This window comes from Ranitomeya imitator, chromosome 1, assembly GCF_032444005.1.
Source record: "Ranitomeya imitator isolate aRanImi1 chromosome 1, aRanImi1.pri, whole genome shotgun sequence".
NCBI classification, from domain to species: domain Eukaryota; kingdom Metazoa; phylum Chordata; class Amphibia; order Anura; family Dendrobatidae; genus Ranitomeya; species Ranitomeya imitator.
This window is the reverse complement of record NC_091282.1, coordinates 494,551,420-494,566,696: the sequence shown is the minus strand read 5'-3', so window position 1 is coordinate 494,566,696 and position 15,277 is coordinate 494,551,420. Positions and strand designations below refer to the sequence as shown.

At 42.1% G+C, this 15,277-nt stretch overlaps 1 protein-coding gene across 4 annotated transcripts in view; it reads right to left on the bottom strand.

Moving 5' to 3' along the window:
• SLC24A2 (solute carrier family 24 member 2) overlaps positions 1–15,277 on the bottom strand; it is a 548,803-nt gene that overhangs the window by 61,770 nt on the left and 471,756 nt on the right. For 2 of the 4 annotated variants that reach the window (XM_069766047.1, XM_069766053.1), the window contains exon 6: positions 12,673–12,723. The exons of the other annotated variants lie outside the window; for them this stretch is intronic. In XM_069766047.1, coding sequence (XP_069622148.1) covers positions 12,673–12,723 — 51 coding nt within the window. The remainder of the gene's footprint in view (positions 1–12,672; positions 12,724–15,277) is intronic. 4 annotated transcript variants of the gene reach the window in all.

Below are 15,277 nucleotides of genomic sequence, written 5' to 3'. Positions count from 1 at the left end.
CTGAGATTGGAGCAGGGGCGGTTTTGTCACAGAGAGGTTCTGATTGCTCAGTGATGAAACCATGTGCTTTCTTTTCCAGGAAGTTTTCGCCCGCTGAGCGTAATTATGATGTGGGCAACCGAGAGTTGCTGGCCATGAAGTGGGCATTCGAGGAGTGGCGTCATTGGCTTGAAGGAGCTAAGCATCGCGTGGTGGTATTGACTGATCATAAGAACTTGACTTATCTCGAGTCTGCCAAGCGCTTGAATCCTAGACAGGCCCGTTGGTCGTTATTTTTTGCCCGCTTCGACTTTGTGATTTCGTACCTTCCGGGCTCTAAAAATGTGAAGGCGGATGCTCTGTCTAGGAGTTTTGTGCCCGACTCTCCGGGTTTATCTGAGCCAGCGGGTATCCTCAAGGAAGGAGTCATTGTGTCTGCCATCTTCCCTGATTTGCGGCGGGTGCTGCAAAAATTTCAGGCGAATAAACCTGATCGTTGTCCAGCAGAGAAACTGTTCGTCCCTGATAGGTGGACTAATAAACTTATCTCTGAACTTCATTGTTCGGTGTTGGCTGGTCATCCTGGAATCTTTGGTACCAGAGAGTTAGTGACTAGATCCTTCTGGTGGCCATCTCTGTCACGGGATGTACGTACTTTTGTGCAGTCCTGTGGGATTTGTGCTAGGGCTAAGCCCTCCTGTTCTCGTGCCAGTGGGTTGCTTTTGCCCTTGCCGGTCCCAAAGAGGCCTTGGACACATATTTCGATGGATTTCATTTCTGACCTTCCCGTTTCTCAAAAGATGTCAGTCATTTGGGTGGTCTGTGATCGCTTTTCTAAAATGGTCCATCTGGTGCCCTTGGCTAAATTGCCTTCCTCCTCTGATTTGGTACCTTTGTTCTTTCAGCATGTGGTTCGGTTGCATGGCATTCCTGAGAATATTGTTTCTGACAGAGGTTCCCAGTTTGTTTCAAGGTTCTGGCGAGCCTTTTGTGGTAGGATGGGCATTGACCTATCCTTTTCCTCGGCTTTCCATCCTCAGACTAATGGCCAGACCGAACGAACCAATCAGACCTTGGAAACATATCTGAGATGTTTTGTTTCTGCAGACCAGGATGATTGGGTGTCCTTTTTGCCGTTGGCTGAGTTCGCCCTTAATAATCGGGCCAGCTCGGCTACCTTGGTTTCTCCATTTTTCTGCAATTCTGGGTTCCATCCTCGTTTCTCTTCAGGACAGGTTGAGTCTTCGGACTGTCCTGGTGTGGATTCTGTGGTGGACAGGTTGCAGCAGATCTGGACTCAGGTAGTGGACAATTTGACCTTGTCCCAGGAGAAGGCTCAACTTTTCGCTAATCGCAGACGCCGTGTGGGTCCCCGACTTCGTGTTGGGGATCTGGTTTGGTTATCTTCTCATCATATTCCTATGAAGGTTTCCTCTCCTAAATTTAAACCTCGTTTTATTGGTCCGTATAGGATTTCTGAGGTTCTCAATCCTGTGTCTTTTCGTCTGACCCTCCCAGACTCCTTTTCCATACATAATGTATTCCATAGGTCATTGTTGCGGAGATACGTGGCACCTATGGTTCCATCTGTTGAGCCTCCTGCCCCGGTTTTGGTGGAGGGGGAATTGGAGTATATTGTGGAGAAGATTTTGGATTCTCGTGTTTCTAGACGGAAACTCCAGTATCTGGTTAAATGGAAGGGTTATGCTCAGGAAGATAATTCCTGGGTTTTTGCCTCTGATGTTCATGCTCCCGATCTTGTTCGTGCCTTTCATGCGGCTCATCCTGGTAGGCCTGGGGGCTCTGGTGAGGGTTCGGTGACCCCTCCTCAAGGGGGGGGTACTGTTGTGAATTCTGTGGCTGAATTCACTCCTGTGGTCACAAGTGGTACTGCAGCTTCTGAGCTTCCTTCCTCAGGTGTTCTGGTGAGCTCATTAGCTGCTTCGTTACTTAACTCCACCTGATGCTATCCTTGCTCCTAGTCAATGTTCCAGTGTTGGATCTGAGCTTCTCCTGATTGTTCCTGTGACCTGCTGCTCTGTATAGCTAAGTGCTTTTTTGCTATTTTGTTGCCTTTTTTCTGTCCAGCTTGTCTTTTGTTTTGCTGGAAGCTCTGAGACGCAAAGGGTGTACCGCCATGCCGTTAGTCTGGCACGGTGGGTCTTTTTTGCCCCCTTTGCGTGGGTTTTGCTTTAGGGTTTTTTGTAGACTGCAAAGTTCGCTTTACTGTCCTCGCTCTGTCTAAGAATATCGGGCCCCACTTTGCTGAATCTATTTCATCCCTACGTTTTGTTTTTTCATCTTACTCACAGTCATTATATGTGGGGGGCTGCCTTTTCCTTTGGGGTATTTCTCTGGGGGCAAGTCAGGCCTATTTTTCTATCTTCAGGCTAGCTAGTTTCTTAGGCTGTGCCGAGTTGCATAGGTAGTGGTTAGGCGCAATCCACAGCCACTTTTAGTTGTGTTTAGGATAGGATCAGGTGTGCAGTCTACAGAGTTTCCACGTCTCAGAGCTCGTTCTTTTGTTTTTGGGTATTTGTCAGATCACTGTGTGCGCTCTGATCGCTAGGCACACTGTGTCTCTGGATTGCCTTCATTACATCTTTCATTAGCAGACATAACAGACGGAGTAGAGAATTGAAAGTGTTGAAAAGCTGTTTAGGGTTGTGGGACAGGGAGGATGAGAGATGAGAAGTAAGTTTGTTTTGTGGCAGTGAGCGCAGACTTGAAGCTGGCGAGGGACTGCTTGTATGCAGTGAAGTGGTCGTCAGAGTGGGATCGCTTCCATCTCCGCTCAGCAATCCTGGAAGCCTGTCTCAATTCTTTGGTCAGGCTGGTCAGCCAGGGCTGCCTGTTGATTGTACAAGTTTTACTATGCATGAGCGCGGCAGCTGAATTGAGTGTTGCTGTTATTGTGGTGTTATAAAAAGTGGCAGCAGCATCTGTGTCATGAAGGGAAGCTATGTCTGTGAGAGGAAGAAGGGACTCCGAGAGTGATTGTAAGTTGAGATGTTTGAGATTTCTGCGAGGGAGTTTGTGGAGTGGGGGTTGCACATTAGGAGAGGGAAGAAAATGTCAGTAGGTTGTGGTCAGACAGGGGGAGGGGTGTGTTAATGAGATTAGTAAGGGAGCAGAGGCGGGTGAAGATGAGGTCCAGCGTATGGCCATCTTTGTGAGTGGCCTCAGAGGACCATTGAGTGAGGCCAAAGGAGGCAGTCAGTGATAGAAGTTTAGAGGCAGCTGAGGTGGAAGTGTCAATGGGGATATTGAAATCACCCATGATGATACTGGGGATGTCGACAGAGAGGAAATGAAGTAGCCATGTGGTTGAAGTGGTCGAGAAAGGTGGAGATGGCTTGTTCTGAGGGGCGGTAGATGACATCCAGCTGGAGGTTGGAGGGGGAATAGATGCAGACAGAGTGCACCTCAAACGAGGGAAGATTAGCGGAGGGTGGTAGCGGGATTGGAGTGAAGGAGCAGGTGTCGGACAGGAGGAAGTCAACTCCTCCACCACGTTTGTTGCTGGGGCGAGGGGTGTGAGAGAGGTGGAATCCGCCATAGGAGAGCGCAGCAGGAGAGGCCGAGTCAGAGGGGGTGAGCCAGGTTTCAGTGAGGCTGAGGAAGGAGAGTTTGTTGGTGATGAAGAGGTCATGGATAAATGTTTGTTGCAGATGGAGCGTGCGTTCCATAGTGCTCCAGGTAGGGGGACCGGGGGAGTGGGGGCTGGATGAATGGGTATGAGGTTGTCGTGGTTGGGAAAACGTGCGGAGGATCGTGGCAGGGGTTTAGAAATGAGTGTGGGGATGAGTTGGGGAGGGCCGGGATTTGGGGATATGTCACCAGCAATGAGGAGTAGCAGACAGAGCGTTAAAAGGTGGGAGCAGGATAGGACATGATGCGGCCGTATGTGTCTGGAGAAAAAGGATTGTATGTGGAGGAACAGTTCTGAGCAGGAGGTGAGATGGCTGGGGAGGATGGTTGAAGAAATGACTAGTTCCTTACTAGGTGGAGGGATTGCAGGAGATTGTAAGAAGGAAAGTAGTATGGGGGTGAAAGAGAAAAGAAACCGAAACATTGTAGTGGTTGGTATTCTGTTACCTTCCAGTCAATTCCAGTCCAATTCAGTCTAATTCAAAATCATAATTAAAAAGATGTAATTTAAAAGATGGAAGTTAAAAGATGAATTGCAGCAGACTGCGTCTGTAGCAGACTCCTGCATGTGAATATATACCCAGTTAAGGGCAATCAGGTGTGAATGAGGAGGTGGCTGGGTATGGGAGACCAGATGTAGAGAGTTAAGCAGAGGTCATAAAGAGAGGGAGGGGTTGGAGTGACTACTCAAAGATGCCAGGACAGCACAATGAGAGACATGGAAACAAGCTGATAGGTAAGAAAGCATACTAAAAAAGGATTATATGTGCTGCAACAAGACACTCAGATCCAGGGGAAGCATAGAAAAATCAATGCAATATGCAGAGACATTCAGGAGCCAGGGAGAGCTGGGGAAAGTTAGTGCATACCATGGAAAATCAATGCAATATGCAGAGACATTCAGGAGCCAGGGAGAGCTGGGGAAAGTTATTGCATACCATGGAAACTCAATGCAATATGCAGAGACATTCAGGAGCCAGGGAGAGCTGGGGAAAGTTAGTGCATACCATGGAAAATCAATGCAATATGCAGAGACATTCAGGAGCCAGGGAGTCTTAAGATAAATATAGAAAAATCCGAAGCATTATTCATAAACACTCCAAAAAAGGTACAAACTAATGTAGTCTCTCAATTTGGGTTTACGAGAAAGGAGCATTATTTGACCTATCTTGGGATTAACCTCACAACCAACAAGTTAACCCTATTCAAATGGAACTACATCCCATTAGATGGGTTCTTTTGGAGTCGTTTCTTGTAAAACCATTTTCGTTACCGGGTCTGATGTGGACTATAGAGAGACTCCCACAGGATTTATCCATCTCAGCACCCTTTACAGCTCACTCTTTAATTCTTTAGAGGAAGTGAGATTTAAATATGGGCTACAATCCAAATCTTCCCCGCAGATCTCCTTATTTCATAACCCAATGTTTTTACCTGACCTTGAACCTCTCCTCTTCTCATGGTGGAAACTAAAGGGAATCACTATACCAAAACACCTTTGTTCTCCATTTAACATAAAGGTACCGTCACACATAGCGACGCTGCAGCGATACCGACAACGATCCGGATCGCTGCAGCGTCGCTGTTTGGTCGCTGGAGAGCTGTCACACAGACAGCTCTCCAGCGACCAACGATCCCGAGGTCCCCGGTAACCAGGGTAAACATCGGGTAACTAAGCGCAGGGCCGCGCTTAGTAACCCGATGTTTACCCTGGTTACCATCCTAAAAAGTAAAAAAACAAACGCTACATACTTACCTTCCGCTGTCTGTCCTCGGCGCTCTGCTTCTCTCGTCTGGCTGTGAGCGCCGGGCAGCCAGAAAGCAGAGCGGTGACGTCACCGCTCTGCTTTCCGGCTGACCGACGCTCACAGCCAGAGCAGGAGGAGTGCAGAGCACAGCGCTGGAGGACAGAGAGCGGTAGGTAAGTATGTAGTGTTTGTTTTTTTACTTTTAGGATGGTAACCAGGGTAAACATCGGGTTACTAAGCGCGGCCCTGCGCTTAGTTACCCGATGTTTACCCTGGTTACCAGCAAAGACATCGCTGAATCGGTGTCACACACGCCGATTCAGCGATGTCTACGAGGAGTCCAGCGACGAAATAAAGTTCTGGACTTTCTTCCCCGACCAGCGATCTCCCAGCAGGGGCCTGATCGCTGCTGCCTGTCACACTGGACGATATCGCTAGCGAGGACGCTGCAACGTCACGGATCGCTAGCGATATCGTCTAGTGTGACAGTACCTTTAGACTTAGTAGACAGGGATTTATTCAGAGGTATGAACCACCAGCCAGAGAGGCCTTACGTATAAACCAGATTCTTCATTTTGCCATACAAGTTTTACCACATAAGGCCCCTTTTTATGCTTCCAGCTTTGAACAAAAATGCCTAAACTATCCTTTGGGAAGAGGAACAATCTCATTGATATATTCAACTGTTAACCCCCCACATGACGATTAAAAACTAAAATATGTGGTGCAGAGGGAGGAGGATATGGGATTCGTGCTGTCTGTAGAGGACTGGTGGTGCTGTTATGACACATTATCAAGAGGTAGCTATCAGACTTCCCTCGTTGAAACATCTTTAAAAGTTCTTCATAGAACATGTACCGACAAAAACTTCATACCATCTACCCAAATATCTCAGATAGATGTTTTAGAAGTTGTAATTCCATGAAACACATTTGGTGGACTTGTCCAGTAGCATCAGATCTGTGGCAGGAGGTGAAACTTCTGGTAGAGCGAATGTTTGGCAGGACAATCAGATTTCATCCTTCTGTTTTTTTACTGGGGGAAAAATATCCAGGATTCACTAGTGGCTTCCATAGATTGGTAAATCTTTTATTTATGGCTGTTAAAATCCACATAGTGGCAAAGTGGAGATCCTCTTCACTTTCTATATCTTTAGTAAGAGAAAGGATTAATGCAATTTTATTGTATGAGCGTATTGAAGCTACTAGAGATGACACATGGGACTCCTTTTTTCAGATGTGGAATCCTTGGCTGGATTTGGATCCCAATGTACAACTAAATCAGGCCCTTAGTATGTCTCCCAGATACAATGAGACATCAAGATCTTCGGGGAGGGGGGGTGGGGGGGTTGGCTATGTGATGTGGAGTGTTGGATCACTTGTTGGATCACTGATTGTGGATTATGAATGATCCTTGTTTTCCTTAATATCTCTTAATATTATATTTCATGTATGGCATCATACAAATAATCCATGCTGTTATTGTTGCGGACGTGGGTGAATAATTACATTAATGTCAAGTGTATTTTATATTGTGGAATACCTATTTGCTGTCCTTTTGTGTTATACCTCCCTTGTATTTGTCTTGTCTCCCCGTGTGCTGATATGCTGATACTTTGTTATGTATTATTTGTTCATTATCAAAGAAATTCCTATCTCCCCTGTGAGGGAGATTATTCCTGAACAGTTATATATTGTTTAACACCATGTGTCTTAATAAAACTTATTGAAACTAAAAACCGCACCCCCTCAACGTATTCAAAATTGTTTCAAGTATTTAATTAACCTTTCAGGTGCTTTTCAGGAATTAATGCAAAGTGGCATGACATCAATGAAAAAATGTATTTTTATCATTTAAATGTTGATAACTTTTTAACAGGCCGCTATAGCTGTCAGAGTCTAAGGCTGTTATTTGACCATGAATTGTCATTGCAAACATCAGGACCACACAATCATCATCTCAGAATGCCAATGGGGTTAAAGAGGAAGCCCCCAAACAATGTTAACCATTTAAATGCTGTAGTCACTATTTGCAGTAGCATCTAAGGGGTTGAATGGCCATGATCGGTGACAACCCTGATTGTGGCTGATGCAGCGATTTGTCAGCTATAGTGTACAGCTGACAGCTGCAGGACTGTCACCTGTCGGGGCATGCTAGTCTCTAATATCGCAGATCAGTAAAAAGGCATTTTAGTGGTCATTAAGGGGTAATATAGCATGAGGCGATGTATGCCACATGTCTGTTTTCACAGAGATACTGTATACGAAATCCTAGAGAAAAAAAAATTCTGTGCGTCCCTATATATGTAATAAAGATCAGTACATACTGAATCCATGTGAGCCTTTAGTTAAAGAAAACCTTGACGGTACCCAAAATATGAGTGCAGAAAAGAAATTAAATGATAAATCACATTTCTGTTTTCAAATATAAAATATCTCAATTACAGTGCATGAATTAAATGAAGTTAATTATTAGACTGCAAATTCATTTGCTACAATCACTTTGCTTTAGTACTAAAACTCGGTTACTTAATTTTGTACTTACTTTAAAATCCTAAATCATTGTGTCACATTTATGAACTGACATGACTACTGACAGTCTGACACTGACTGTCACAAAGCAACCAATATCACAGCTATTACACATCTGGATGTAGCCCCAATCTGATATTTATCAGAGGCAATGACAGGCAGGACTATATGCTTCAGCTCATGTCACACTTTTCACTTCTGAAACGGCTACATGAAGAAGAAAAGTAGGGTGACTGTGGAAATGACAGGATCAATATTATGCAAAGGTTGAAAAAATGTAACAACATTTTCTAAACATCTTCTTAATTTATACACTATCGAGTATAAGTGCTGGACTTGTCTCCCATCCAACACATATGGGAAGTCATTTGGTTGGCATCTGCAAAGGAGGCTGCCAGCAGCAGATCTTGATGATTTTAGTGTCCAGTACATTCAGAATGGCAAACCAATCCTAAGGTATTAATAACCCCATTTATAGCAGCAAAGCATGTAAGTGTGTGTATTTCTCTATGACACTTATACTTAATACTAAATAACTTGAGATGTTTTGAAAATTTTGTTTCTATTATTTTATCATTTGCATATTATTAAAATATCTATCCATCCTGTGATCTGCATAATTTCACAACTTTTCCTTCTTGCTGTTGCAATATCCATGGTGAGTAGTATACATGCTTAGAGGAATCAGGTAATATATTGAATAACAAATAATCTTTCCAGAAAATTCATTTACACCCTCCCCCATAGTATTATAGACTGACATCTGTCTGTTCCCTTCTATCCTCTCAGTTTGTCTAATTTCTATTATGAAGGTTAAACAGAAGGGTAACGCTGTAAATGGAATATTGCCAGAATTGAAAGCTGTGAACCTCCAGTCTGCACAGATGTTTCAGATGTGTTGACTTATTAACTAGAAAACGGCCTTAATCACAGATTGCACACAGCAATCAAATGTGGTTGCCCTAATGTATTCTGCATTTGTTGTTAAACTACAGAATCAGAAACATAAACAATAGTAGACAACAATGCACAGTGTCATACGAATGTGAGTCATTGCTTCAAGAGCCACCACACACAGACGTATCCAGGACATGGGCTTCAAGTGTCGCATTCCTTGTGTCAAGCCACACATGGCCAATAGACAACGCCAGAAGCGTCTTACCTGGGCCAAGGAGAAAAATAACTGGACTGTTGCTAGGTGGTCCAAGGTTTTGTTTTCAGATGAAAATAAGTTTTGCATTTCATTTGGAAATGAAAGTCCCAAAGTCTGGAGGAAGAGGAGGAAGAGTGGAGAGACCACAATCCAAGCTGCTTAAGGTCTAGTGTGAAGTTTCAACAACTATGGTTTGGGGAGCCATGGCCTCTGCTGGTGTAGGTCCACTGTGTTTTATCAAGACCAAAGTCAGCGCATCCGTCTACCAGGAAATTTTAGAGCACTTCATGCCTGCCTTTGCCGACAAGCTTTTTGGAGATGAAAATTTCATTCTCCAGCAACACTGCTCACCTGTCCACACTGCCAAAAGTACTAATACCTGGTTTAAAAAAACAGTATCACTGTGCTGGATTAGCCAGCAAACTCGCCTGACCTTAACCCAATAGAGAATTTATGGGGTATTGAAAAGAGGAAGATGAGAGACACCAGAACCAACAATCCAGATGAGCTGAAGGCTGCAATATAAGCAGCCTGGGCTTCCATAACACCTCAGAAATACCACAGGTTGATTGCTTATATGCCACTCTGCATTGATGGAGTAATTGATGCCAATGGAGCCCAACTAAGTATTGAGTGCATTTGCTGAACATACATTTCAGCAGGCCAACATTTCAGATTTTAAAATCATTTTTCAAGCTGGTGTTGTAAAGTAATCTAATTTACTGAGATAATGACTTTTGGGTTTTCATTGGCTGTAAGCCATAATCATCAACATTAACAGAAATAAACACTTGAAATGGATCACTCTGTTTTAATTACTCTATGCAATATATGAGTTTCACTTTTTGATTGAAGAACTGAAATACATTAACTTTTTAATGATATTCTAATTTTGTGAGAAGCACCTGTAGTTATAGTGAAAATGATACTTTTTCAGTGGTTGGGAGAAAATCTGTCTTGAGGAAGTGTTGTGATCACTACGAAACACATAGAAATAAAGTCTATTTCTCTATTGCATCTACTTGGACACCACTGGTACATCATTCTGACAAGCGAGCAGCGTGGTCTGATGCCCCCATTCTCTTTACCCCACAAAGAAGATGTACAGATGGAAATAGAGGACCAGTATAGGCCTATGTCTGCTGATGTCAGTCTTTGGGGCCTGTAAGGAGGCTAATGACTGTATAATCGATGGGAGGTATGTGTCACAGAGATGGCTGATCCGTGCGAGTATTTTGCTTTAGTGCACGTGAGCACTAAGATGTTGTTTAGTGGCTATCCATATACCTCCCCTGACAGGGTACAGCTACAGCTTATGTAATGGAGGCTGTTTGGCACAGGGCTGTGGCTGGAGGTGTGGAGACCTCCATGGTCTGTGTGCTGAGAGGGAGATGTCTTCCTGTGCATGTGGCTCGAGACCGAGCCTGAGTGCTGGACATTACCCCAGCCTGTGTGCCCACAGGCCTGAGGGAGCAGGACCATGCCAGGACCTGTGTAAGGTCAGGGCCATGTGACCTAGCCATGTGAGTTAGTGGCTATTGGTGTCTTGGGAGAGTAAGAATTCCCACAGCTAGAGGACTGTGCTATGGACACTGATGCTTTGTTTTTGCCTGCCCTAAAGACTGTTTTTCCTTACTGTTGGTGTTTCCTGGGTTATGAAACAAATAAACCTATATGGACTTTGAAAGAAACGTGCCTCCTGTCTTCCTCCTGATGCACCTGCATGAGTACATTCCCTACAAGCCATTAAACAGCACACAGTACGTAGTAAACGGGTTGCAAAATGGAAGTGATGGTTTGTAAGATAGAGAAACAGGGTTTTATAACAGGATACTACTAGATTGACCAATATTTTCATGGTGACAGCTTATCTTTAACCCCTTAGTGACGGAGCCAAATTTTTTAAATCTGACCAGTGTCACTTTATGTGTTAATAACTCTGCAACGCTTCAACAAATTCCAGTGATTTTGAGACTGTTTTTTCGTGACACATTATACTTTATGATAATGGTAAATTTAGGTCAATATGTTTTGTGTTTATTTATAAAAAATATAAAAAATTTGAGAAAAATGTAAACAAAATTAGCAATTTTTTAAAATTTGAAAGTTTATCCCTTTAATCCAAATGGTCATACCACAGCAAACCATTAATAAATAACATTTCCCACATGTCGGCTTTACATCAGCATCATTTGTAAAATGTTATTTTATTTTGTTAGCATTTTAGGAGGTTTAAAAAAGTAGCAGCAATTTTTCATTTTTTCAAGGAAATTTAATAAATTTATTTTTTTAGGGACTTATCCATGTTTGAAGTGACTTTAGGGGTCTCATATATTGGGAAACCCCCAAATGTGATACCATTTTAAAACAGCACCCTCTGACATATCGAAAACTGCTGTCAGGTAGTTTATTAACCCTTCAGGTGCTTTACAGGAATTAATGCAAAGTGGTATGACAGAAGTGAAAGTGTGTATTTTTATTACCCAAATGCCTCTAACTTCTGAACAGATTACTATAGCCGTCAGACTCTAAGGCCGCTATTTGGTCATGAATTGCCATTGCAAACATCAGGACCACACAATCATGATCTGAGGGCACCAATTGGGATAAAGAGGAAGCCCCCACACTATGTTAACCATATATAATGATGTAGTCACTATTGACAGCAGCATCCAAGGGGTTAAACAGATTTGGACGGTGCAAACACTGATCGTGGCTTATACATCAAGTTGTCAGCTATAGTGCACAACCGACATATGCTGGATTGTTACCTGTATGGGGAGGCTATTCTCTTATATATCAGGTCAGTTAAAAGACGTATTGGCTGTCATTAAGGGGTTAAAGAGGCTTTCTGCAATCAGAATACTGATTAGCGTTCTCAAGAAGCTGTGGCATTTGTGCCGGCTCTTTTCTTGAACCACTGGCCTATTCACATTAACCTGCGGTAAATGCAGTTTTCAGTATATAGTCTTTTTTTCATAATTTCCTATATCTTTGTACATTGTTTAGCTCTGCGTTAATAACCACCCTTAAGAAAAATTCTACTTTGGGTGACGAGCAGTGTTCCAGCAGTAATGTTAAAGTTCAGTCTATTAATCTGAGATTCTCTTATGAGTATGTTCAAAGCTATTTATAAATGCATATCACACTTTTGTCACAGAACATAAATGAACAAGACATGGAAGTGCACTTAGACCTATCTCACAAAAGTGCAGTATAATAGACCCTGCACTGTAATTACTAATCAGTTTTCTGCCATCAAATGGCAGTAAGTCAAATGTAATAATAATTGTGCTATGCATATCCTCAATGGTAACTCTTTCAAGAAACGTCCTACCCTAAAATTGAGTAACAGAATGTCATAATAAACATATATTTATAGCCAAACATGTTAGCAAACATTTGGCATCCTTTAAGTTAATCCATATATCTGTACAACACAAGAAACACAACTGAAGGCAAACGACATCAAACCAGGCAAACACCAACACCAACATCTGCAGAAGCCTTGGTGAACCATGCAGGGATGAAGAATAATCACAAAAATAAAAAGGTACAAATAAGCCATTACAAACAACAAGACGCTAGAAAATTTCCAAAAAAATCTTACCTTCTTCAGTCATAGTGTCATAATATTTTAGTTTTCCATATGATCCAAGTTCTACAACATCACAGCAAAAAAACAGAAGATTAAGGCTCCAGAAATAAAAAAAATTCTGCAGGCAAATGAATACAAGAAGTAAAAATGCCCCATGTAATGGCTAATATTTATTTAGAGACAATTTCTAACTTAGTTCTCTAATTCACACTAAGAATACATTCAAGCACTGCTGCTTATGGCTGGTGGTGTTAGTAGGACTTATCGTGGTCATGTCAGTATGGAATTAATTGGAATAGTTTCTTAAGTATTTTGCAGAACTAAATATAAACCATTTCAGCAAAAGTGGCATTTGTTAAGGGGATTATATTATGGGAAATGTATTGATTGTTTGAACCAACTTTTTGGATTAGCATATTTTTAAAAAATGTTTTACATGCCCCTGCTGGGGCAATTCAAATTTGGCCTTGAAAGTCTAATGAAGGAAAATGTCCACTTTTTACCACTGTCACTGACACATTACAAAATCACACTGTCCACTGTGCCTCGCTTTTTTTGTTGATTTGCAAAGAATACTTTCAGCAGTCAACTCTTAACAGTGCAGAATTACTATGAAAAGGAAAAACACTGCTATGACAGCAGGAGGGAAATAACATAGGATCATTCTATAAACAATAGTCAAATCGTCAAATTGTTTTCTGAGGTTTCTTATGTTCAGCTACCTTCAGTAAACTAGATAACACATAAGTCTAAGATCACCATGCTCAAAGGCACATAAGATGTTAGCTTACATTTTCTAGCTGTACAGCAATAGGTTCCTTGGGGTAAATCTTTCCTCAGCTCCCAAGTTAGGTTTCAATCTCCTGCTTGGTACTAAATACATGCGCAGAGCCATAATAAAGATTAATGCATAACGTTATAGATTATTTTTTAAAAGTAACACTCTATCTGCTTGCTTTTCAAACTGGACAAGGGATATATTCTAAGGGTATGTGTTTCCATGTTCAGGATTGCATCAGGATTTGAGCAGGATTTGACACAGGTAAAATATGCATCAAATCTGTACCTTAGGTCACCTGCGTTTTTCATGCGTCATGTGGATTTGTGTGTGTTTTTGTAAGCTCAATAAAGATATAAAAAAAAGGGTGATGTCATTTCTTGTCCAACCTCTTCATTTACATACTCCATTGAAGAATAATGTTTACACACACAGACAGATAGATGATAGATAACAGATAGATCAATAGATAGATGACAGATATGGAATAGATAGATAGATGATAGATATGGAATAGATAGTGTCATGGTTAGAAAGGTTATGTCTTGTACTCTCAAGGGTTAATGTTCTTAGCCTCTCTTTCAAGATGGGAGGGCTATTTATACTCGCTCCTAACCTGGTATCCTTGTCAGCTATAGGTTTTCTGCAGTCTGTATGCTTGACTTCTGTAGTGTGTGCTGGCTTGCTTTTGTTTTGCTGTTACCTACTTTATTCGCTTTCCTGGATTACTGACCCCTGGCTTGGCTTCTGACTAATCTCTGACTCTCCCTGTTGGTATCTTGTTATCTCCTGGCTTTGATCTCGGCTTGTTTCACTATTCTTTTATGCTTGTTCCTTCTCTGTTTCCCCGGCGTCTGGCTCCGCCCCCTGACCGCCTCCCACTCTGTCACATGATCGTAGGTCCTTCTGCTTTACCTGGTCACCCTGTCTCATGTGAAAGGTCCTGTCGGTGTTCAAGTAAGTTACCCGGTTTCTGGTTCAGCTCCGTTGCTGCTGGGTGCAGTTTCCCCTGCAGCATTTATACCCGGGTATCGTGACAGATAGATAGATAGATAGATATGGAATATATAGATAGATAGATAGATATGAGATAGATAGATAGATAGATAGATAGATAGATAGATAGATAGATAGATAGATAGATAGATAGATAGTAACATACATAGTAACATAGTTAGTAAGGCCGAAAAAAAACATTTGTCCATCCAGTTCAGCCTATGTTCCATCATAATAAATCCCCAGATCTACATCCTTCTACAGAACCTAATAATTGTATGATACAATATTGTTCTGCTCCAGGAAGACATCCAGGCCTCTCTTGAACCCCTCGACTGAGTTCGCCATCACCACCTCCTCAGGCAAGCAATTGCAGATTCTCACTGCCCTCACAGTAAAGAATCCTCTTCTTTGTTGGTGGAAAAACCTTCTCTCCTCCAGATGCAGAGTATGCCCCCTTGTGCCCGTCACCTTCCTTGGTATAAACAGATCCTCAGCGAGATATTTGTATTGTCCCCTTATATACTTATACATGGTTATTAGATCGCCCCTCAGTCGTCTTTTTATCTATCGATAGATACTGTATATTTATAGATAGATAATACGATAGATAGATAGATAGATAGATAGATAGATAGATAGATAGATCGTATCTATCTATCTATCGTATCCATCATATCTATCTATCGTATCTATCGTATCTATTACTATACAGTATCTATCGATAGATAGCTAGATAGATATATCGGAAAATATAGGAAAAAAAAGGAAAACAGCACACAAAAAAATAGAAAAAAAGTGGGCTTTAATGCCTGGACGGCGTGGCAACGTTTCGGATTTCCA